Raw genomic sequence first — 22,470 nt, 5'->3', positions numbered from 1 at the left:
CTTAGCTTCAAGGACGTTGGTGTCTATTTTACTTTAGTGCGATTCAGCCATACAGTGATGAATGATTTAGTTTGTCTTTATTAGTAGATATACTGATATCAGCTAAACAGGTAAAACAATTCTATTTCGTTACATTTCTTTCATTCTTTAATACTTTGTGTTTATTCTTTATATATTTTTTAAACCTTTTTTTTTATTTGTGAAAATAGCTAACTTTAACAATAGGCTAAGGTAACTGCCATTAGCTAACTTAACAGTTCTAGTTTTTTTTTTTTATTAAAAAAAGTTCAGCTCTCTGGTGGACAGGATAGGATTAGCTTTCGGATAGATGGGTATCACCGTCCTGACTTTTTGAAGACAGACTGACCACATTTAAACAGGATAAGTTCAGCGTAGGTAGGTTTTCTTATTTAACATTTAATGCTAATGCTTGCTAACATTAACTAAAAATATTAGCTAATGCTAGTAAGCATGGTTACCAGGGCACTAGCAGAGTTTCTCTATAAACTTAAGTAATGGTGTTTGTCAAATAATTTTATTTAAAAATGCTCCAAAGGGCACACTAGAGAAAATATGCTCAAGAAGTCTAGTTTGGTTACCTGAATTACCAGAGGGGAAGCTTCTTCTTTTTTTTTTTAACCACTGAAAGTTTCTGTTTGCTGCACACGTTCAAGAACAAGCTAAATTTTGACTCAACACCTCACAGACTCAGAGAAGTTTATGTGTCAAAGTATACATGTTCACAACTTCAACTCTAACCTTTCTGGCTGTTAGATGTTTAGCATGGATTTGCTTTTTCATAAAATTTTTTGAACTAAAACCATCCACCTCCTTCTGCTGAAAACAATTTGGCCCCCGCTGTTGAGTTGGTTAATTATTCTCTTAGGCCTCATGATTACAGTTAACTAATTTCATATCTCACAGGATCAGTTGTAAAAGTCAAACATTGATTAATGCATGTTTAACGTGCCCAGTTCAAAGAAAAATGTAAAAGTCATTTAAATCTTAATACAGCAAAACTGTGACCTACAACTTCAACAGCAAGGGAGGTGTATTAAATGCCACTTCTACTGCTATATCTCACAGGTTTGCAAGAAAGTATCACTGAGAATGATAGGAAGCACTGAACAGTCCTGACTTCGACTGTATATTTGATTGTATATTTGATTATTTCATTGGTCAGCCTACCCTGAAATTCCTTTGAAAAGAAACAGGAAACAGCTGCTGAACAGGCACTCGCCCACAGCGCTCTGTCACGTCTTTGCTTCCCAAACCTTTTCCCATCAGTGCTGTACTCCCTCTTGAAGGGACAACTTTATGTTCCCAGACAAAAAAATCCTTTTGCTCATTTGAAGTGGGTGGTGAAATTTCTGTCTGTGACAGTTGTGGGAATGTGTTTTCATAATTGTCTTCATAATTGTAATGCAGAGTCAGCACTGTAAACCAACTCTGTGCTATGTGAAGAATTTCAACATGAATAAATAACCTCTAAATTCATTCTCAGACATTATTCATAATACATTAGTCGGTAGGATGTAAATGGAAACCTGTGGGAAATACACAACGTCTGAAGGGGAAACGGCAATCTTCGGTCTCTAGACTGAAGAAGTCACTTGGATGAGTGACAAATTGTTTCTCCCACTGAAAATGCTACGTCCAGATGAACAGAATCAAGTCTATTTTAATGTACTAAAAGCATAATTTTATACTCAGATGGGAAACTAAAGATTGAGACTGTAAACTGTTTCCTGAAGGTGTTAGAAAGAATGGAAGTTTAAGTCATTTTATCAATTTGTCCATCGTTTATATACTGTTTATTTTATTTTAAAAAAAATTAAGCATCCACCACTTCAGAGGTCTGTCAGCTGAACATCAGCCTCCTACAATGGCCATAATATTCTGCTACACTTGTTCCCAGGTCTCTTGGGGGTCTTGGTAACTGTTCTGCAGGGTAACTGAGACAGACAGACGTAGCTACATGAGCCAGACACAGCAGACACGGATTAAGGCGCATCTATGATACGGTATTCTGCATTCTGCAGGCTTTGAGCAGATCAACTGAGACAAATATACAAGTGCACCTTTAGGGTGGATGTGATCATTCAATTTTGAGCATGTCTACCTGCTCTAAACACAGGAAATTGTCTGTCTGTGTTTGTTTGTGTGTCTGTGTATCACAAAAACACAGTTGTGTATTTTGTTTACCTCAGTAGGTATGACAGTCATCTGCTGTCAGAGTCAGATTTCAGTGGCGGTGTTGCCCACCCTGGATCTACTCCCAGCACTTATAAAGTGATCCAGTAGACTGACTTCAGTTTCCTTGATCCTGCTATGCAACCAACCTTGAAACACCACCAAGTCCAACTCATCAGGTCCTTACTGACACTCGATGTAAAAAGATAAAAAACTTGGCACAATTTCATGCCTCGCCCTAATGCTTCTGCCTTTGTTGACTGATTGATTACCATCTTCTTTTTAGTAAATATGTGGGGCATTTAACAGGCGCTTAGCTTGTTTTGCCTCTACTTCTCACGATATGCCACTCGTATTTTAGAGCACAAACCACGTGACAAACTGAGTGAACACAGTGGTGTTGAAGATGATTCAGCTGTGGGTTTTTTTAATGATGTTGTACACTGTGTTCCCCAAATGAACCTGTGTATGAATTATAAACATTCACAGAGTCCTAACTGGTCTGTTTGGAAAGCAAACAGGGAAAATGGAGGCCAATCTATTGTATGACCTCTGGACCATGCACATCTGACCTGATTCACTCTTGCTTCAAACAGCCTTTTAAAAGCCACCCAATCAACGATGTGATGGCACTAACAAAAGAAAAAAGAGTTGGGTACTACTTGTCAACACGCTGGTATTTACTTACATCTACGTGCTTAAAGAGATAGAAACTGGCTTCTGTTGACGGAAATTCTATACTCAAGATGTTTCTCATCCTCAGGCAATGAGGGCAATGAGGGCAATGACAAAATCTAGCAAGACAGGTCTTTGACTATGTCTGTAAATTACACAACATGTCCTCATTCCGGTGGGACCAACTCCACTTGTGCTATTTTCTCCCAGAGTGAGTACAAGACCATAAAACCAGTGCAACTGGTTTCTGTGCTGGCTGGAGGGTAACCAGATATTATGATTTTTCACTACTGTGGTGCACTTGACTTCCTTGTTTTATGTAGTGTGTGCACACTGTGGGGATACCTGGTTAATAAAAGTGCCCACTAAGGACAGGCCAAGGCCCAATTTCAAAAAACCTCATTTTTTTTGAAATTGAGATTAACATATCCCATTCCAAAGTAGCAACAACAAGACACTAAACTACAACACAGAGACTAAGAAGGCTAGAAAGAGGCACAGAACATAATGCGAAACAATATTAAAAAAAGGAAAAGATCCTTGGAGTATTTTATAACTAACTTCATCACTCTCAGCACAATTAGCAGAGCAAGCAGAGCAATCACAGTGTGTGTAAGTGTTCTGTTTCATGGTAGGTCATCAACAACAGTGATAATAAATAAAACAAACAGAAAAAAAGAAGAAATCCTATGGAAACCTGGATAAAATAACAGCTATGGGGCACAAAAGGCCATCACAGAGACAGAACACCCACGGAATATAAACTGAAGACAAATAGATACAAATCGAGACAAAGTGACTGATAAGAAGCACTAGATCAGATCATGTCAAGCTCAATTTACATTGTGGTTCACATACATACTGATCAGTTTGATCTTCAGTGTGCCAGGTCAGTTTTATGGTATTTAATGGTTTATCTTTTAATTAATTGCTTTGGTGTAGTATTAAAAAGAAGGTAGTGGCTGGGGCAGATCTAGAGACATTTTCTTAGGGCGGCATCAGGGTGGCATGGAAATCAAATGGGGTGGCAAAATCAAAGCCTTTTTTTAAACACATATGCAGGTGTGGTTAAAATGATTCAAATGCAGCAAGTATACACGTTTCATATAAATATAGTCTATAACTTAATTATTTTCTGTAGCCCACATAATTAAACTTTTCAGTTACATATCACATGTGAATTTTTTATGTTGTGTACTGTATGGCCTGTATAATAAATAAATACATATAAAAGATACATTTTTTAATCATAACTCTGGATTTAGTGACCTTAAATTAAAATTTAAAAACTGATGTATACTTTGAAGTCCAAACTTTTAACACAAGCTGAAATAGAGGCTCAGCGTGGCTGCAGCTTGTTGCTATGTCAGCTTAATCACATGCCGATCATGCAATTTGGAGGTGCGGCACATAGTGTTAATAACGCTCACCATCATTCCACCTTCAGTGTTAATCTTAAATCTGTCTTAATAAACTACACTGTCATATTCAAAACTAGGGTGGTACTCGGGGTGGCAAGAGATCATTTTAGGGTGGCACGTGCCATCCCATGCCACCCCTCTAGATCTGCCCCTGGGAGATCTTCATCAACAGGAAATGCTGTAAAACTTACGAAAATACAGTTAAAAGGAAAAAAAAATGCCCTCAATAACATCTTCCCTAGCCATCCAACGGGCCAGATTAGGGTCTTTTCTGGGCTAATTCCAGCCCGGGCCATGTGTTTGAAACCCCTGCACCATATATATATATGTGTGTGTGTGTGTATATATGTAAAAAGTCTTCAAACAAATGCAAAAGATTCACACGATCAAAACACCGAGACACAAAAGGGGCAGAAAACATTGTAATTGTTCAGTGTCTCCTTAAACTTTGGTTGTGTTGCTTTCACGCAGAACGGTACCCGGGGGTGGCCTTGTCCCATGATCTCTCTGTGATCTGGTCCCTGAAAGCCGCGGGTGCTGTGTGCGCTTCGGGGGTGCAGCGGAGCAGTAGCAGATCTCCGACGCTAGGGAGTGTAAAGAATAAAGGAGGGCTTTATGGAGGATAGGCTCTGACGTAAGGGGCGTCGTAATTTCCAGGATTCTTTCGTTCAGAGAGTAGAGAAGAGAAAGCACGCCGCTCTGAGTCAAACCAAAAGACACGCCGTAGACTCCTCGTGGCTGAGGCCGGCCTGAGCATCAGAGCGACCGGCACATCAGACCGGCGACAGAGGGGGCAGAGGCGGAGTGAGGGAAAGCTTTGTGCGGCAGACAGAAGAGGAACCAGCTCAGCCAGCGATGTCAGGGCTGAAGAAGAGAAACTCCAACTCGTCCGTGGACAGGGAGGAGGACAAGCAGGTCACTGAGAGGATGCTGTCCCCGGGTAGCGGCGGTGATAGGGGGGGCTTCGGTCAGGATGGAGCACCGGGAAGCGACCTCAGCAGCCCCGGCAACGTCACAGCAGGAGACGGAGCAGAGGAAGGGGTCGCCCTCAAGAGGACCATCACGCTGTTGAACGGCGTGGCCATCATCGTGGGCACCATCATCGGCTCGGGCATCTTCGTCACGCCAACAGGCGTAGTGAGGGAAGCTGGCTCTGTGGGTCTGTCCCTCATAGTGTGGGCGGTGTGCGGGGTCTTCTCCACAGTGGGCGCCCTCTGCTACGCGGAGCTGGGGACCACCATCACCAAGTCCGGCGGCGACTATGCCTACATCTTGGAAGTGTACGGCTCCCTGCCGGCATTCCTCAAACTCTGGATCGAGCTGCTTATCATCCGGCCGTCCTCCCAGTATATCGTCGCCTACGTCTTCGCCACCTACCTCCTGAAGCCGCTGTTCCCCGTGTGCTTGGTGCCGGAGACCGGGGCCAAGCTAGTGGCCTGCCTCTGCATCAGTGAGTATCCGAGCTCAGGCACCGGCCGAGATGATGCAACTTTAGGCGTTTGTGTGTGTGTGTGTCCCTATGCAGGCGGTTGTGGTTGCACTTCCTGTATACTATAAAAACACCTGTGACTCGTGGGCACCTCATGGACACCTCCTGAGATAATAATGAACCACTTTGCTCACATACACGATACATAAAGCCTCATCCTATGGAGCGTGTGCTATACCATCAGCACTCGCACACGCGCGCGTGAAACCGCTTCCGAGGTAGTGGTGAAAAAATGCGGCGATATTACATCAGCTGCCGGGATGGTGTAGGATGCTCACAGGTTATAGGTCTTAAAAATAACCCAATTGATTGCTTTGAAATAATTCCTGGTGTTTATCATAAATATTTTCTGTAACGTGAGAAGCAGCAAAGATTTAAAATAAATGCCTTCATTTTAATTTCTTTAAACTTAGATATGATAACTTAATGCAAGTTGGTTTTATTAAATCAAATGCAAGCAAATATACACCGATAAATTATTTAACTCCAGTTTTAGTGGTGTGGTTTAAAAACAAGTAATTTATCATCAGTTTTCCATGTTGCAGATCTAAGTTAATAAACAGCCACACATTTATGATGGATGTGCAGAGAGTTTTCTATGTGCACTGGGCTGTTTTACACCTTATTTAAGTGTAACTGAGGGGCTCAGTTATATTGGTGTGTGTGTGTGTGTGTGTGTGTGTGTGTGTGTGTGTGTGTGTGTGTATGTGATGTAGGTGGTGGTGAAGTGGTCAGGGTCGCTCTACATTCATAGCTCCTAAAGTCTGTTTTAGTACCAGGTATTGTTTTATTTGACTGCTGCTGGAATCTGTATAATTCAGATCAGCGTGTCTCTGTTCCCTTCAGGTTTGTGAATACACGTGTGCGCTACATGCCCAAGTATTAGCTATTAGTGTGTGTGTGTGTTTGTGGGTCTGGACGCCAAAGTGTGTCTACCCCTGTACTGTACTTGGCCTCCTCCTTTGTCCTGGTCTCTCAAATACAGAGCCTCATTGTGCCGTCTCGTCTTTCTATTGTGGCCCCGACCTGATTTAGGAGCTTTGAACAGGCCTGCTGCTTTAGTTAATCACTTCTAACAGGCTACTGCAGCAACTCTGCGTGTGTGTGTGTGTGTGCATGCTTATGGAGGATAGGGTAGGCACCAGCCGGTACTTGGGCATTTAAAAGACAGATGGGTACAGGAGAAAAGACTTTATTCTCTTAAAAATGTGTCACCCCTGTAACTTCTTCCCTTGCTCGTGTCATGTTGACAGCAGAACGCACACCCACAGACACTCACTGTTAGGTCCCACAAGTGGAGCAGAAGAAACACATTATGGGGTAAAGTTGTGCAATTTGACTGGTTACAAGATTTCCTATACGCATAACACACCTGTAAGGTTTATGTGTCAGTGGCCTCTTTTACTCTGTGGTCTTATTCTCTGCCTCCTTTTCTTTCGCAGTGTTGTTAACCTTTGTGAACTGCTACAGCGTGAAGGCGGCCACCAGAGTGCAGGACTTCTTCGCGGCAGCCAAGCTTCTAGCGCTCGCGCTCATCATAATCATCGGATTTGTCAAGATCGGACAAGGTACCTCGCACAAGCACACAAATGCACACGTCACCTCTTTGCTCTTATGCCGGCTTTATTTGCCCAATCCTCCTTTGACTACGATGACCTGGATGACTGAGAACCTTCACAGACAATCCCCATTTTGTAAACTTTCCCTCCATCCCTCCAGACACACCTTTAACAAGTTAAAATGTAAATGACCGACATGGCTGAAAACAGGCTGAAGTAGCCACAAATATGCAAATGGACATGTGCTGACAGTTTCTCTGTTTGGACATGTGCATCTCCATGAGTTATAGTTCAAAGCACTCTTTTTATAATATACTCAGGCTTGATGAAGCCACTCAGTCTGTTTTTCCTCCCTCTCCTTTTCACTGGCTGTTCCTAAAAAGCAGGAGGTTTGAACATCAGGTGGGTGTGGCTTCCGTGCTCGCCGTCTGAGCTGCCCACATTAAGGATTTCTGCTCTCGGTGACACCATACTGGTCCATTAGCTCTTATTTAACATTGTCCATGTTAAATAAGAGCATAGACCATCGTGACAGTGTATCAGAAAGTAATTAAAAAGCATAAAAAGTTTCCTTTAAGAGCCTGACACACATTACAAAAGTTAAACAGTAAATGACCTCCATGGTAAAATATGTGGATTTTATGAACTGTGGATTTTAATGTTCCGTTTATATTGTTATTAGATTCCCTTAAATGATTTAGGCAGTGTAGAAAGTCTTTACAGTTTGAGTTGACACGTGATTGCATCAGCAGTCGAGGAAGTTGACGGAGGACTTTGTGTGCCACGCGACATAAAACAGGAAGTTTCAGCTGCATTTACTCCAGCTGTGTATTCCATTCACACAGTAGCTTGCCTGCTGGCACAATCACCCCTTACATAAGCAGGTAATCTCAGTTTCAAGGGGGAAATCCTTAAATTAGATTACTCAACTTAATGGATTTGTGTCTCCTTCACAAAGAGATTTGAAGAAGTGTTGTCGTGTACCTGTTTCCTCAAAGTCAGTCTAAGATTAAAACCGGCAAACTGACTGTGAGGATAATTGTGTTAAAAAGAAAGTCGTGATGGTCCAGACGTATAAAGCTTTCATGTCTTTCATCGCTTGCGACTCCTAAATTGTGTTTGGATCGCCTCTCTTTCAGCTGCTGTGTTCCCATCCCGAGTAAATCCTCACACACGTGATTTGTAGATATTTGATTTCATGGAGTGACTTCTGAATTTTATTACAACCAACAGGATCTGGTGAAGCGTTGTGTAAAGATAGGACAGATAAACCATATAATGGCTCTTATGTAGGACACATTTGGGAGTGTGCTCATTGACTGCTACAAGTCTGAGTCACAAATAACTTCTGTTTGAACAAGCGCAAACATGTGCTCGGCTCACTATAAACCACTGAAGAGTGTGCTTTTAATCAGACAGGAAGTGCGCTTAGGCGATCAAACTGCCCTCTAGAGGAAGGGTTTGGCACTCTCAGCCAAGACTGACTACCACGGTCTGCATATCAAAGCTGACACAAGACCCCTCTGCTTCTTTTGTGAGGTTAAAGCTTCTACCAGGTGACTGGAGGCTTGTACCCAGTCTGCTGCCTGTGTTGGCTCCTAACTGTGCTCTCATGGCTGGCTTTCTTCCTGCACGCAATGAAGCGGTCGTCCATCGTAGTCCTCTGAGAGAGACGGAGGAAAATAGAAAACGAGGGTACATTAGATCATTAGCATTAGATCAGAGTAGCTCTCCTGGACAGAAATAGTAAGAAAGAAATGCAATAAAAGAGAATACAGCAAGCACTGTGTGTTGAATGAGGATGAGCTGGTACATCTGAGTATAAGGAGAGTGACCACAGGGCTTATTTTGGCTCTAGACTCTGTACAGAACCTGTGTATTTTCACTGTATTCACTGACGTCAGTGTAAACACACTAACACCTTATATTCCGTTGATATTTTGAAATTCAGTAGATTTTGTGGCAGTACTGGTTTACTTAAAGCTGCACTGCCAAGTTGATGCAGTTGCACATGTGTCTACATTCAAAATAACAACAACAAAAAAAGGAAATAAGCTAAAAAATTATGAAGGAAATGCATCAAAACACAACACCGAAAGCAGACCGGGTTTAGTCTGGCTTTACTTCAGCCTGTTTCTTTAGTGATAAATGTGTATCTAAAACTACGTTAACAGTGCACTGCAGCACCAGCAAGTCTCTGCTGCTTTTTGTTTTCATATCAAATCCAAATCCTACCAGAATCTTCAGTTTTACTCTCCTCTGAAGGACACTGTTTATGTTCTGATCCCTTATTAGTTGCCGCTACTGCCAAATTGTTGGTGTAAAACTTCAGCTAACTGTTGCACACAGAAGTAAGTGAGCAAGTGTATCCTGTTTTGGACTAAGATTACTTAATCGGAACCAAACTGGAATAATTTTAACAAGTTCAGCTGGAGCTGTGAGGTGCACTGGAGCCACAGATGCATAGGCTTAGCGGGTAAAATGACAGGTCGGAGATCACCTGAGTGGTGGTCGATTAAACCCAAGCTGCGTCTGGTTCAGCATGCATGTCTCCTTGTCAGACTTTTAAAGCCAATATTTTTGACTCATACACCGATGTTCTGTGCCGCACTCGTTAAATCTTTGTAAAGTTGAGGTGACTTCCCAGTTTGTTAGTTTAAGGTGCTCGACCAAAATCATGCCGTATGGATCCAGTATTGAATATCCAAAGGTAAAAAAGTTGCAGTGACTCACAACATTCGATAAAAGTTGACAAAATATCAATTTCTGCTGTTTTTGTTCATGTCAGCAAACCTGTGTCAGCCTTGTGTCAGTAACTTTGGGGAATTCATAGCAAACTGTGGAATCTGTAATATCAGCAGCTGCAGGGAGCAGCCTCTGACCTTTGTGCTCTGTTTGCTCTCACAATACTGTTAATTACATTAATACTTTTGAAAGTAATTCTTCCCCCAGTAGCGTGAGAAAACTTCATCAAAGTGTTCTCAAGTAAATAACAAGCATGAGCTCTACGTGCTTTTACTCTTCAGCCTCATTCATCTTTCCTTCCTGATCCGTTCCCTGTAAGCTGAATGCTAAGTTCACCTATCTAGTGGCTGTTTTGGTTTGTAAATGAAACACAAGGACGGATTCTACCAATTTGCTATTCTAGTCCTTTTCTAAGTGTCATTTCTGGTTTGGTGTCTACTCTGAATCCATTTTAAGATCTTTAATCATCACTCTGCTTCTAATAACTGTTTACATGGGACGCCTCACATTACATAGACTTATAGAAAGACTAGGCATGTGCCTGTGATTATATCAACAAACGAAAGTATAATCCCTCTTTCTATTGTAGCTCTCCCTGGCTCGTGACTGGTTGAGTGTGCCTCGAAAGCACCTCATGCACTAATGGGTTCACTTTAGATTCAACAATTCCAAATATTTCTAGCTTTCTGAAGCATTTAGTGAGTGCATGGGAATTGTTAAACCACGGCTCTGAAGCTTTACACATGGGGCCCTGTTCATGAGGCCTGCTGGAGTGTCAGATTAGAAGGCAGTGTAATCCGATTAGCTCCAATAAAGCCTCCGCCTTCTTAGTTTGACTGCCGCCCACGCTGTTTGTAAGAGAAGCAAACAGAGAGACGCTTGACCATCTATCTGTAAGAACGAGTTCTCCCTCCCATCGTCTTCATTTACTTGACTGTAACAGGAATTATTCAACACAGCCGCTCACACCCAAAGTTACTCTCACAAACCAGTGTTCTCTGACCTCATGTGAAAATCCACTGCTGGGTCACACCTCTCCCTGCCCCAAGGTGTCCAAAAAGTAAAGGCGTGTTTGCTAGAAACCCTGTTTACCATACCTGATTCACAGGTGGTTACCTCCCACCTATGTGCAAATACTTCATCTCATTTCATTACTAATCCATGTGCTACGACTAACTGTGAGTCTGAACCACATCAAGAAACATTTTCTGATGTAAAACCAGCCTATTCACTGTATTGATGTGAAGAAACAAGAATAGTTGAGAAACTTTAAAGCTTACACCACAGCAGCTTCTAATAAAGGCACAAAAGCGTTGATTAGCAGGGAGCTGTTGAGAAAGCCAGGAAATGAAGGGAAAGAAAGCAGGGGAATGACAAGTAGAAAGGCCTTGTATTTGGAATCAGGCTCAGGGTTACGGCATCTGTGCCAATTTGATCTGCTCAACAACAACATGCATTGGTACTGGGTCTCACTGAAATGTAGAGAACTCTTTGCGTGAGGAAGTGACTGTAAATGATTGTAAGGTAAGCAGGTTAGTATTTCTTACAATAAATAAGTGGATTAAAACCCTTGTCATAGCTGTGTGCTGAAGACCTTGACCGATTTTTGCCATTTGATGATCTGTCAATATTTGCGGTTGTAAAGAGTGTGACTGAGAGAACTAATATGAACTTGAAATAAAGTGTGCTTATCAAAAAACTAAAGAGGTGTCTTTGAGTGCATTGTCAGAGTTGTGCTTTGTGCCCTGATTCTACACACAGAATGAACAAAAGGCAGGAATTTAGTTCATTCAGGCGTTGCTGGCAAGTTATCGGCTGCGTGTGTGTTCTCTGTCGTTCATGCATATTTGGTTTTTATTGTGTGTGTGTGTGTGTCACTTTCACTGTCTGGTGCATGTATCATGAGACTAGCTGGTGGTGGGTCAGCGTGCCCAGACCGATATGGTGGAAGGTGATGAGAGGTAGAAAAAGAACTGTGAGGAAAGTCCCCCACTCTGACTTTAGGCAAAGATTTAAAGGTTTCACCATACTCGTGCCTAAAAATAGGAGGTCTAAGTGTTATCGGTTCAAATAAAACGCATCATCTAGCTATTATTTGGTTGCTTTTCTGTTGGCTCATTCACACAAATGGCTTGCATGAATGATCCAACTGAAATCTGCCTTAATTTGGTTGCTTTTCTTAAAGATTAAGTTTCTGTGCTGTTTTTTTTTTTTTTTTTTTTTCCCCTTTAACTATCAAAGGTCACTAAGTCCTGTAAAAATGTCATATCATATCAGAAAAGAAAAACAAAAGGAGCTGTGATGAGTCAGACTTCGCTGTCATAGGAATCTGTAAAGGTTACTATCAAATTGGGCGTTCCACTGATTTTTAAGCCTGATCAGAAGAGTTTAACAGGAATTCTGTCGAGTTGAGACACGGGTCAACATAAGGCCTGAGGTGGATGACATGACTTGTGCAATGTGTGGCTACTCACATGGTTTAAAAAAAAATAAATCTATTCTTCTTCATAGAAATGTCAAACCAGCATGAGCAAGCTCCTTTGTGATGTTTAACTGATGCTGGAATATGCAGCAGAATATTTAAAGGCAAACTCAGATGCCAACTGTCTCAAATATTAAAAGCAATCCATCTTAAAGGGGACCCATCATGTAGATTATCAGATCCATAGTTTTATTCTTGCAATAGATATTTTTGCATGATTCACAGTTCAAAATAATCAAACTTCTTCTTCAAACGGGCATTGCTACAACCTCTCACTTTAGCTGTTTAAAAAAACGCTGTTTTAGGTTGTTGCCTAGGTCTAGTTTAAATGCATCAAAGCTACAGGAATATTAACAGCAGACAAGAAAGTATGCACATGTAATTGTTGTCATGTTCTGTATTATTGGCAGTACTGAGTTATTAAGCATAAAGAGCCGTTTAATGCTGTTTAACAAGTGAGCGCCCCCCCAGCTGGCCAGCGAGAATGGTCAGCTGGGGGGGGGGTGCCATGGTCACTTGACACTGTGGCCACACATCTGTCTGCCACATCACAGGTGGAGCAATGCGTGAGGCTGTCCGTCGGACCAGGCTGCACAGTAATCGGGCGTTTCCCACGATGCACATTGGCTTAGGGCTAACCCTCCCAGTACCAACACTGCCAGGGGCTGTTGGTTTAGCAACCGTCGCCATGTCTGAGAATGAGAATGCATGTCGTGGAGAGCAGGAATGTGGACACAGATCCCCTCCAACCAGCAGAAACCTGAAGGACTGGGAAAAGAGGCAGTGATCAGAATGTGATAAATCCCCACAAGGGCTCAGGATTTGAAGAGAAATACGAATGCTGTCTGCTGGAACAAGTTGCATTTATATCAGCGTTAGCATCTCGTATGCCATAGGATGGAGGGCACGATCCAGAGCTATGATAATTAGAAAAAATCCAAATGTTAAAAAGTTGAACTATCCTTAACCACAGACTTTCCTCTGCCCCTCTCCCTCGTCTTTTACCTCTGCCTCTTTTATAGGCTGCATGAGCCTTGTGTCGACCCGCATAGCCTTGTCACTGTCTAGGTCACTTATTGACTGTCTCAGCCAGGTCTTAACTCCAGTAATTCTGCAGTCCTTCACTGATCCGCATAGTGGGACGGATTTAAGCATGATATTAGACTTTTTCCCTTTCAAAGGCTCTTTGGCTTGTGGATTCACTGGTTAGTGTTTTATGTATTGTGCCAGAATGACTGGTCAACCTGCCCGTGGCCCAATAGTGCAGACGGTGAACTGGGGCTTTAAAAAACAAAATCCTAATCCTTTTGTCTTCTCCAGGTGATACAGCCGGACTTCTTCCAGAGAATTCCTTCAAGGGGTCCAAATATGAGTTTGGAAGTATTGGCCTGGCACTCTACAGTGGCCTGTTTGCTTACGGTGGCTGGTGAGTTAACACATCGGCCTAGCTGTGCAATTAGTTTGCTGTCCACTGTCTGCCTGTTCAGTATCCAGTTTCCCTCAATTCAAATGTTAAACCTGGTGCTTGGAGACAGTGTGGAAATGGATCAAACGCTGGGGTATTTTGTCAGTAACATATCATCTGATAAGTCCAATGAACGGCTATTACAAATAACACTGAACATACTGTACATTACTAAGGTTTCTTTTAAATAATAAATATCAGAAAAATAAAGGTTCAGTACACCTTCATTGCTTTTTTTTTACGGTTCAACACCTGTTTGTTGTCTCTTTTGTTTCCAGGAACTACTTGAATTTTGTTACAGAGGAGATGATTGAACCTTACAAGTAAGTTGATCACAATTGTGATTTTACCTTTAAAATTCATGTGGAGTAGTCAAAAGTCCGCAGTTGTAATCAGCCTGCCGTTGTTGTACGTTTTCCTCAGAAATCTTCCTCGAGCCATCATCATCTCCCTGCCGATAGTGACAGCAGTGTATGTTCTAACAAACTTGGCCTATTTCACCACACTGTCCCCCGATCAGATGCTTAACTCAGAGGCTGTGGCTGTGGTGAGTGCTTGGAGCTGCAGTAATGTACAAAAGTCTTGAGCCATCCCTCATTTCTTTATATTTTGCTAGGAAAATGGGAAATGGGTTCAGTGATTTATTTAAAAGATACATGGAAATAGAACATATAAGACAAAAACATAGTTTGTACAGTTCTAGCAAGCTTGAAAGTCAGTATTTGGTATGACCACATTTATTCCTCAGCACAGTCTGAACTTTATTAGGAAAATGGACTGGTTCTTATATAGCGCTCTTTCTTTAAAAAAACAAACAAACTTAAATCGCTTCATACAAGCACTTATTTTGGTATGCTTTAAGTGCTTCCTATCTAACATTCACACACATTCATACTCCAATAAATGCTTCAGAGAGCAACTTGGGGTCTTTCCGAAGGATATTTGACATGCAGACTGGAGTAGACTGAACCAGCAACCTTCTGATTAGTATATGACCTGCTCTACTCTACCTCCTGAGTTAAAGCCAATCCGAAACCACCCGTGGAGCGGAAGGGAAATTTTCTTGTAATTCCTCTAAGTCGTCTTAGGGAATAGTTCTCCAGGCTTCTTCAAGGACATTTGAAGCTCTTCTTTAGATGCTGGCTGGCTTTTGTTCCATTCTTTATCAGGATGATCGCATACTACTTTAATAATGTTGAAGCCCGGCCTCTGGGGAGGCCAGTTCATGAGTGATACTGTGTTTTTCTATCCAGGTATGCTTTTACTGCATAGTGTTTGGGATCATTGCCAATTTGAAAAACTGAAGCCATTGCCCAACACTGCCTGCAATGTAACCCCAAACCCTGACAGAGCCTCCACCATGTTTTACAGCAGTATTTTAAAGCAGCCAGTGTCCAAAGAAAAACTTTAAGACACCTTCAGGAAGCCTGGAAAACTACTGCCCGGCACCATTTTATGTTTAGCTTTCAAGAAGTCGGTCTTGATTGTAATTGTCTTAAAGAAATTACCAGTGGCTCAAGGCTTTTGCACAGCACTGTATATTTGGGTGGGGGGTGGAGGGTTTAACAGGTCCAAAGATGTGAATACTTGCCGCTGAATGCTGAATATATGTTGCTGATGTTGTTGCCTACAGGATTTTGGTAACTACCACCTGGGTCCCATGGCGTGGATCATCCCGGTGTTTGTAGGTCTGTCCTGCTTCGGATCAGTCAATGGCTCACTGTTCACATCATCCAGGTAACACTCTCACACCAACCATGTTAAAAAAAAATAACCATGCACACACACACAATTAGCAAGTGTTAAGAGTCAGGATTAGAAACACCCAGAGCCTCTTCATCTTTCTTTTCACAGCGATTAATCACATATCTGTGTCTTTCTATTCATCTCAGGTTATTCTTTGTGGGTTCTCGGGAGGGTCACCTGCCCAGTCTGCTGTCAATGATCCACCCCACTCTGCTGACCCCACTCCCCTCACTTATATTCACTGTATGTTTTTGGTTTTTTAACTTTCTTTATTGCCACACAAGAGAGCACATCTTCTGAAACCATAGCTAAAATAATAGTGTGCGTGTCTTTTGAGTATTTTAATTTGTGGAATCTCACTTCACTTCACTGCATAATAGGTTATTATATACAGTTACAGAATATTTTTAATTAAGTTTGAATAAAAGGACAAAGGTGAACTTTTCTGGAAACAAAGACTTTTTGCTGCTCTCTCTTACACAGCTGAGAAGCACACCATACCAACATGCTAGCAACTTTTACACCTGCTCAGTTGAACTTCAATGAGTTACTTTATACTAGTATTGCATGCAGAAAATCTCATACTTGGTATCAAAGATGGTGTCACCAGACTTAGAGAGGTAATGTGTTCCCTTCTCTCCGTCTGTCCAGTGTTTAATGACGCTGCTCTACGCCTTCTCCAACGACATCTTCTCCGTCATAAACTTCTTCAGCTTCTTCAACTGGCTCTGCATCGCCATGGCAATCATAGGAATGATGTGGCTCCGCTATAAGAAGCCTGAGCTGGATCGACCAATAAAGGTGAGTCAGCCTCGAGAACTGTTTTCAAGAGGTTTCAGCAAAAAATGTGGCTGGTGGTGGAGAGAACTAGTCTGTCAGGCAGGCAAAAACAAGGGAGCATTAGATCTTCTCTTGGTCTTTGTCATCATTGACTCCCACTGAAGTTGGCTTTGGCATCAGGAAATCTTCCTTCTTTGTGTAACGCGACAGACAAAGATCCATTCAGCGCAGATGAACAGATACTGATCGCAGATTAAAAGACAGGAGGGGAGCTGGATGCTAGTCAGCTGGTGCTGAGGCTGGCTGCGTGCTTGTGTGTGTGTGTGTGTGTGCAGTGTACTCGTGTTACCCATGCTGTGGGGACCTGAATCTGTTCACACAGTCAGTGTGGGAAAAGCAAAAAAAAGTTTTTGAGTGTTACATTTGAGGTTGAAAGCTTTCACAATTAGGGTCCAGATTTGGAAAGTTAGCCATGGTTTGGGTAGGTTTGCATGATCTCCATGATGTCCTCTGAGGTGATGGAAACACAAACGTGTGTGTGTGAGTAAGAGAAAGAGCACTATCGCCGCACTCTCCGCATCACAGAGGACCGTTGTTACAATTAGAGTGTGTGTCTGTGTGTGTTTGATGGTCAGAGGCGGAAAAGTAAAAAGGGGCAAATGGATGTACTGGTCCAGTCCTGTGTGAAAGCGGGTGGCTGGGACAGGAGCAGCACTGTCCCTGCTGACCTCCATCTCTCTTTCACTCTCCCACTCTTTTCCTTTCTCCTTTCTTTGTCTGTCACATTCCTGCTGTTCAGCCAATGAGAGTAGTGGAGAATCACACAGTTAGATTTATTAATGAGTCCTTTTTGTGCCTCAAGAACAGCTCGGTTATTGACAGTGTCCGCGTACATTGACGCTACATGGTCAAACGTATCTGGATGCATGTGCATCGCATATATGATTGTTGAGCACAGACGCTATCAAACATAACCCGGTAATAAGGATTACTACAGTGGCGCTGGGAGGTCAAATACACTGCAGCTTAAACTTAAGAAAGCATGAGCGAATGTAAAAATACTGCAAAAGCTTTCAAAACACAACAGTTTAAATTTTTCTGGGAGAGGAATTCATAGCTTATGTATCTGTGTTGTGAGGGAGCAAAAGATGCAGGTAATTTTAATTTTAATTGGATAATCCAAAAGATAGTGTCGAAGCAAGTTTGCTATTAACCATTTACACTTCTGTTGTGTTTTGTGAGTTTTTGCTGTTTTTTCTATTTACTGGTGTTTTCTTAAGTTGCAGTGCATTTGGCCTCTCAGGGCCACCATAGATCATAAGGACAATCCTTATATCTGTGAAAGATTTAGACTTTATTGAATCGTGTCACCTGCCACATCCTGGCATCCCCTTTTATCACCTCAGCTAACCAGAGCTGTGAGGGTGGCGGTGATTCGATATTTTACTTGGCTGATGATTTTTACAACTGAAAGGTGTTAATGGAAGAGTAATGACTCACCAGCACAGATGGACCTGTAAGTACCAACTGCTTTGAGAGCAGTTTTCTGGGGCTCCAGAATGATTATATGCATGAGGCTTTTTCTACAGGTGTGCACATTCTGCCAACTTTGACCTTGAAGATTCCACCTTTTGCTCTTTGAAGCCCCATTTTGTGAGTCTATCTAGCATAGGTACTAGGGAACATCTTGTCTTAATGGATCCAGCTTGGTGGAGTTAAATATCTCAAAGACTGTATATAAAAGATGGCTGTAGCTTCTGCGCAAGTATAAATGATGGCTGTAGCCACCATGATGTCCCCCATTGGTTTTGGATTGGATTTTGAGCCTTCCTTGTTAGCATTTCCGCTGCCACCTTATGTGGATGAAATGGTGGAGTGCTAATGTTGTTGCTGCCATAGGTGCAATGCAGACATACACATATTGGCTAAGTGGTGCCACGCCCCTAGATCAGTTATCCAGGTGGATAAGTTGTATAAGTTTTTTGTACCATACTGCAAATATTGTTTTTCCTGCTACAAATTTGGGTATTTTAGGAGGTTTTGACTCCTTTTGCGAGACTGCCTCAAGTGGCTCCTGGAGGAACTGTAGTTTTGGTCACTTCGCGCTGACTCAAAAAATCGAGCCAATGCAGAGGTGGCTTACAGCGGCGTTATTTCTCAGCAAACACTCAGTTAAGAGTTGTTGTGCTTTTCCCTGCAGGTGAACATTCTGCTACCAGTGAGCTTTGTGCTAGCCTGCCTCTTCCTTATCATTGTCTCCTTCTGGAAGACTCCAGTCGAGTGCGCCATTGGCTTCGGGATCATCGGCACCGGACTGCCCGTCTATTTTATTGGTGTGTGGTGGCAGACTAAACCCAAGTGGCTGGTAAATGGAATCCGTAAGTAAAACAAACACCTCTCCTTGTCTATGAATATGTTACTCGGAGCATTTTATTCCACCGTTTTTGTGTGCACTTTTAATTTGTGCATTAATATAAACTCAGTTGAGTTTTTACAGCGAAAATTCAGTTATCTCAAAGTTCTGCATAAAAGTTTCAACGCTAGGTTCAATAAAAACATGACAAGTTTTTCTTCTTGAAACTTTTAAAATTGTCCTCCCCTCTGCTGCTGATTAATATTTTAGGTTTATACCTACGGTGTGTTGATCCTTATTTCTCTCTTCAGCTGCTGTATTTTGTCCTTGTCAGTTTCCAGCTAAATAATAACATTTAACTATCAAATGTAAAATTTGGTAGGATTTCAGATCTCAAGGCTTTAAGTTGGGTAAATGAAAGATACGGTGTTAGTCCACACTGATAGGCATATTTCAGCTCCATTCATTTAAACGTTTGCTTTGCTCTTGATTTGTATCCATGCTTTTTTTTTTTTTTTTTTTTTGTCATCGCTGAGTCAAACGTTTAACTCCAGGTGACCTCAGCTGTTCTGGCCCCAGAAACCCATTTCAGGGTTCAGGGTTAGACTCGGTTTGTTAAAGCTGAAGGAGGTCCCTGTTAAAGGTTTTTATTAGTGGTGATCTCATGTTTTCCTCACTCATAGCTCTCCTTAGTGGAAATAAGAACGCCACTGTGGCCTTTAAGGACAGATAAATGGGACTTGGGATGCAGTTGTTGTATTTGAACTCTGTTTGGGTGGAAACTTAGGCGACGTGATGATTAACCGTCTCCGATGTGTGTTTTTCAGACTCGACCACAGCTCTGTGTCAGAAGTTGATGGAAGTTGTGCCTCAGCAGTCCTAAAACCAAGTCGCCCTTTTACTTCAGCCAGAGGCCAATCAGATTGCAGCAGATTGGGCTAAGACATCAGAACTGATGATGTTTGAACTCCGTTAACGCTTTTCACACACACTCACTTTCACACGCACACACACACCTCTGATGAAGAAGTCTGAAGTTTAACAGCCATCATCATTCTTTTGGGGTTATTTGACCCTTTTAGTGTCAATAATTTGTAGTTTCTTTTGTTTCTTTTCTTTTTATAAAACAAGAACTGTTTTTGTTTTGTTTTTTTAATTTTCACTAATTGTTCTGTGAATACATCGAATCTGCTGTCACCAGAAACCTGTTGTATTTAGCAGTGCCTTTACGTTGCAGATGAAGGTGAGCGTAGCTGTAGGTTTTGTTGGCGATGATGCAGAACCAGCTGTCAAAATCCACAAAAAAAACAAACAACAACTTTTCCCTTCAAGACGTTGTTGTTGGATATCACTGAACAATCCGTTTTGCTCCTGCAGTCTTTACAATTTCAGTGTTGTGTTGTTGTCTGTGCTGCTGTGCGTTTGACAGTCAGCATCTGTCTGCCTCTCACTGTTGGTTATTTGACCTGGCATGTTGTGCGTATGTGCACAAAGCTGAACAGAGGCTGTGCTTTTTTCCTTTTTTAAAAAAATATTTAAAGACGATCAGAGTGCTGACGTCCTCTCACATGTAGGCCTGCTGCTGTGGTTTAATATCGGGTCAGCGGGCAGTAAATTAAACCTAATGTATGTTTCGTTTGTCTGGCTAACCAAGGCCCGACTTAAATTTCTGTCTGAGTGTAAAAAAATGTGCAGTCTACTGATTCCTCATAGGACTTCTGTGTTTAAAGTGTGGTTAAGCTTGACAGAGGTGCACATGGGAAATAGTATTTTCTGAAAAGTGGGTCAAAATGTGCAACCTTTCTGCTGTTCTTTTTGTGTTTTTATTTTTTAGGGGGTGGGGGGGTGTCACCGATGTCAGTGATGTTAACTTTGGGGATCAATATGTTGGATAACTGAGCCTGGCAATGTTTCCGACTACACGCTGCAGTAAAGCCATGTAACACTCACAGCACGAGGTTAGAGTGGAAAGACAGAAACAATGCAGTTTTGTTTTGTTTGTTTTTTCTGTAGTGGACGTCTGTGTGTGTGTGTGTGTGTGTGTGTGTGTGTGTGTGTGTGTGTGAGATTGTATAACATAGTTGTTTTTCTGGGCACAGACAGATGAAGCTTAAACGCCCCCCTCTAAATTATTCCATGCAAACTTTTCCCCTTTATTTCAACAATCCCATTCCGTTTTGTATTTTTGTGTTTTGGGACCGTTAAAGTGAAGTGACACAGGAGTTTCAGTCTAGTTATACGCAGACTGTCAGAGAGGAAGTTTGGGGGTTTTTTTGTAATGGGTCGGGAGGGTTCGTTGAAGGTCAGATGGAGCACGTTTTCACATCACAGTATAACTGTTAGTTTTTCATTTTTCATCCTCGTCTTTTGTTTTTATTTCACGCACAGTAAAAGCTAAAAACAGAAAACTAGAGCTGCATTATTAGTGTCCACCCCGCTCCTCCTGGAAAAATGACCAAAAGTACAGGTTACCATGGCAGCGATGGATCCAGGAGGAGTGATGTGTATGTTATAGAGTTAGAGCCTTCTAACACTCCAGCCATCGCTCAGAGCTGATGGAGAAACTAACCTAAATGCGACTGTAGGAACTTTATTTATTTGTAGCAAACCTTTGATGTGTATTATTAGTCGCTCTAATTTGTTTACAGGGCATTTTGTGAAAAGTGCTTGTAAAATAAATCTTGAGGTTTTTTTCCAGTCTTGTGTTCTGTTTTGTTTGGTTTTCATCGTTTGCTCCTCTCAGCTTTCTTTGCATTTATTTATTTGAAATATTCACTTTGTAAGGAGTATAAAGTACAAGTATTTGTGTTAAAATGTTGAGTGGGGGAAAAAAAACTACTTTTAAACTACTACTTTAAATACAGATAACTAAAAATTATACTTAAGTACAGTAATGAAGTATTTGTAGTTTGCTATTTGCCACTTCTGCTGACAGTTAAAAGCATTTCTTCCTTTATGGTTGCTCCTCTTCTGTAGCCATAGGTAAATCCCAACGTACCAAGGCCACACCTCTGCTCGTTCCGGCCAACTTTACAACCCTAATATAACCCTGATAAAATATAAAGTACACATACTGTAAAAAAATAAAATAAAAATAAATATTTAAGTAAAGGAAAGATACCCGAAAATTGTACCTAAGTACAGTCATGGACTATTTGTGCTTCATTACTTCCCACCCCTGCATTTAACCCTTAAACTTCCAGTTTACATGATCAAACCCCGTGTTTTAGGACGTCCATGTGCAGCGGGCTTGCTGCATGATTTGTTGTTGTTATTAAACCATCACTGGAGTTGCATTAAAATTACATTAGGTCCTTACTGTATTTTGATACAATAAATGTATTTCCCGAAACGTAGTAAAACATTAACTAGAGGAACGCTGACACAATCATAAAATCCCATTGCCAGCACCTGAGGGCTTCCATGCAGGACTTGTGCAAACCAGCCACACAGACATCAGCGTGCTTCCTCCTGTGTCTGACGTTAGCAGGTGTAACATCGACAGCATCTGTATAAACTTTGAAAAGAGGCAAGCGTAACAACAGAAAGTTTGATTTTCTTT

At 41.7% G+C, this 22,470-nt stretch overlaps 1 protein-coding gene across 4 annotated transcripts; it reads left to right on the top strand.

The window, feature by feature from the left end:
- slc7a5 (solute carrier family 7 member 5) lies at nt 1–21,605 on the top strand. 4 transcript variants are annotated; one of them, XM_039615251.1, is made up of 13 exons: nt 17–110; nt 287–396; nt 1,919–2,024; nt 4,761–5,739; nt 7,221–7,346; nt 13,885–13,990; nt 14,308–14,352; nt 14,453–14,576; nt 15,663–15,766; nt 15,922–16,018; nt 16,427–16,576; nt 18,756–18,933; nt 19,736–21,605. In XM_039615251.1, the coding sequence occupies exons 4-13, from the start codon at nt 5,145–5,147 to the stop codon at nt 19,789–19,791; spliced, it is 1,581 nt and encodes a 526-aa protein (XP_039471185.1). In that variant the 5' UTR covers nt 17–110; nt 287–396; nt 1,919–2,024; nt 4,761–5,144; the 3' UTR covers nt 19,792–21,605. The 4 variants fall into 4 exon arrangements, with proteins under 4 accessions (XP_039471188.1, XP_039471185.1, XP_039471186.1 ...); XM_039615252.1 differs by lacking the exon at nt 287–396; XM_039615254.1 differs by lacking the exons at nt 287–396; nt 1,919–2,024 and having other exon boundaries at nt 1–110.
- The last annotated feature ends 865 nt before the right edge of the window (nt 21,606–22,470 follow it).

The sequence above is a fragment of the Oreochromis aureus genome, linkage group 7, assembly GCF_013358895.1.
Source record: "Oreochromis aureus strain Israel breed Guangdong linkage group 7, ZZ_aureus, whole genome shotgun sequence".
Lineage (NCBI taxonomy): Eukaryota > Metazoa > Chordata > Actinopteri > Cichliformes > Cichlidae > Oreochromis > Oreochromis aureus.
This window is presented reverse-complemented; position numbering and strand designations above follow the sequence as displayed.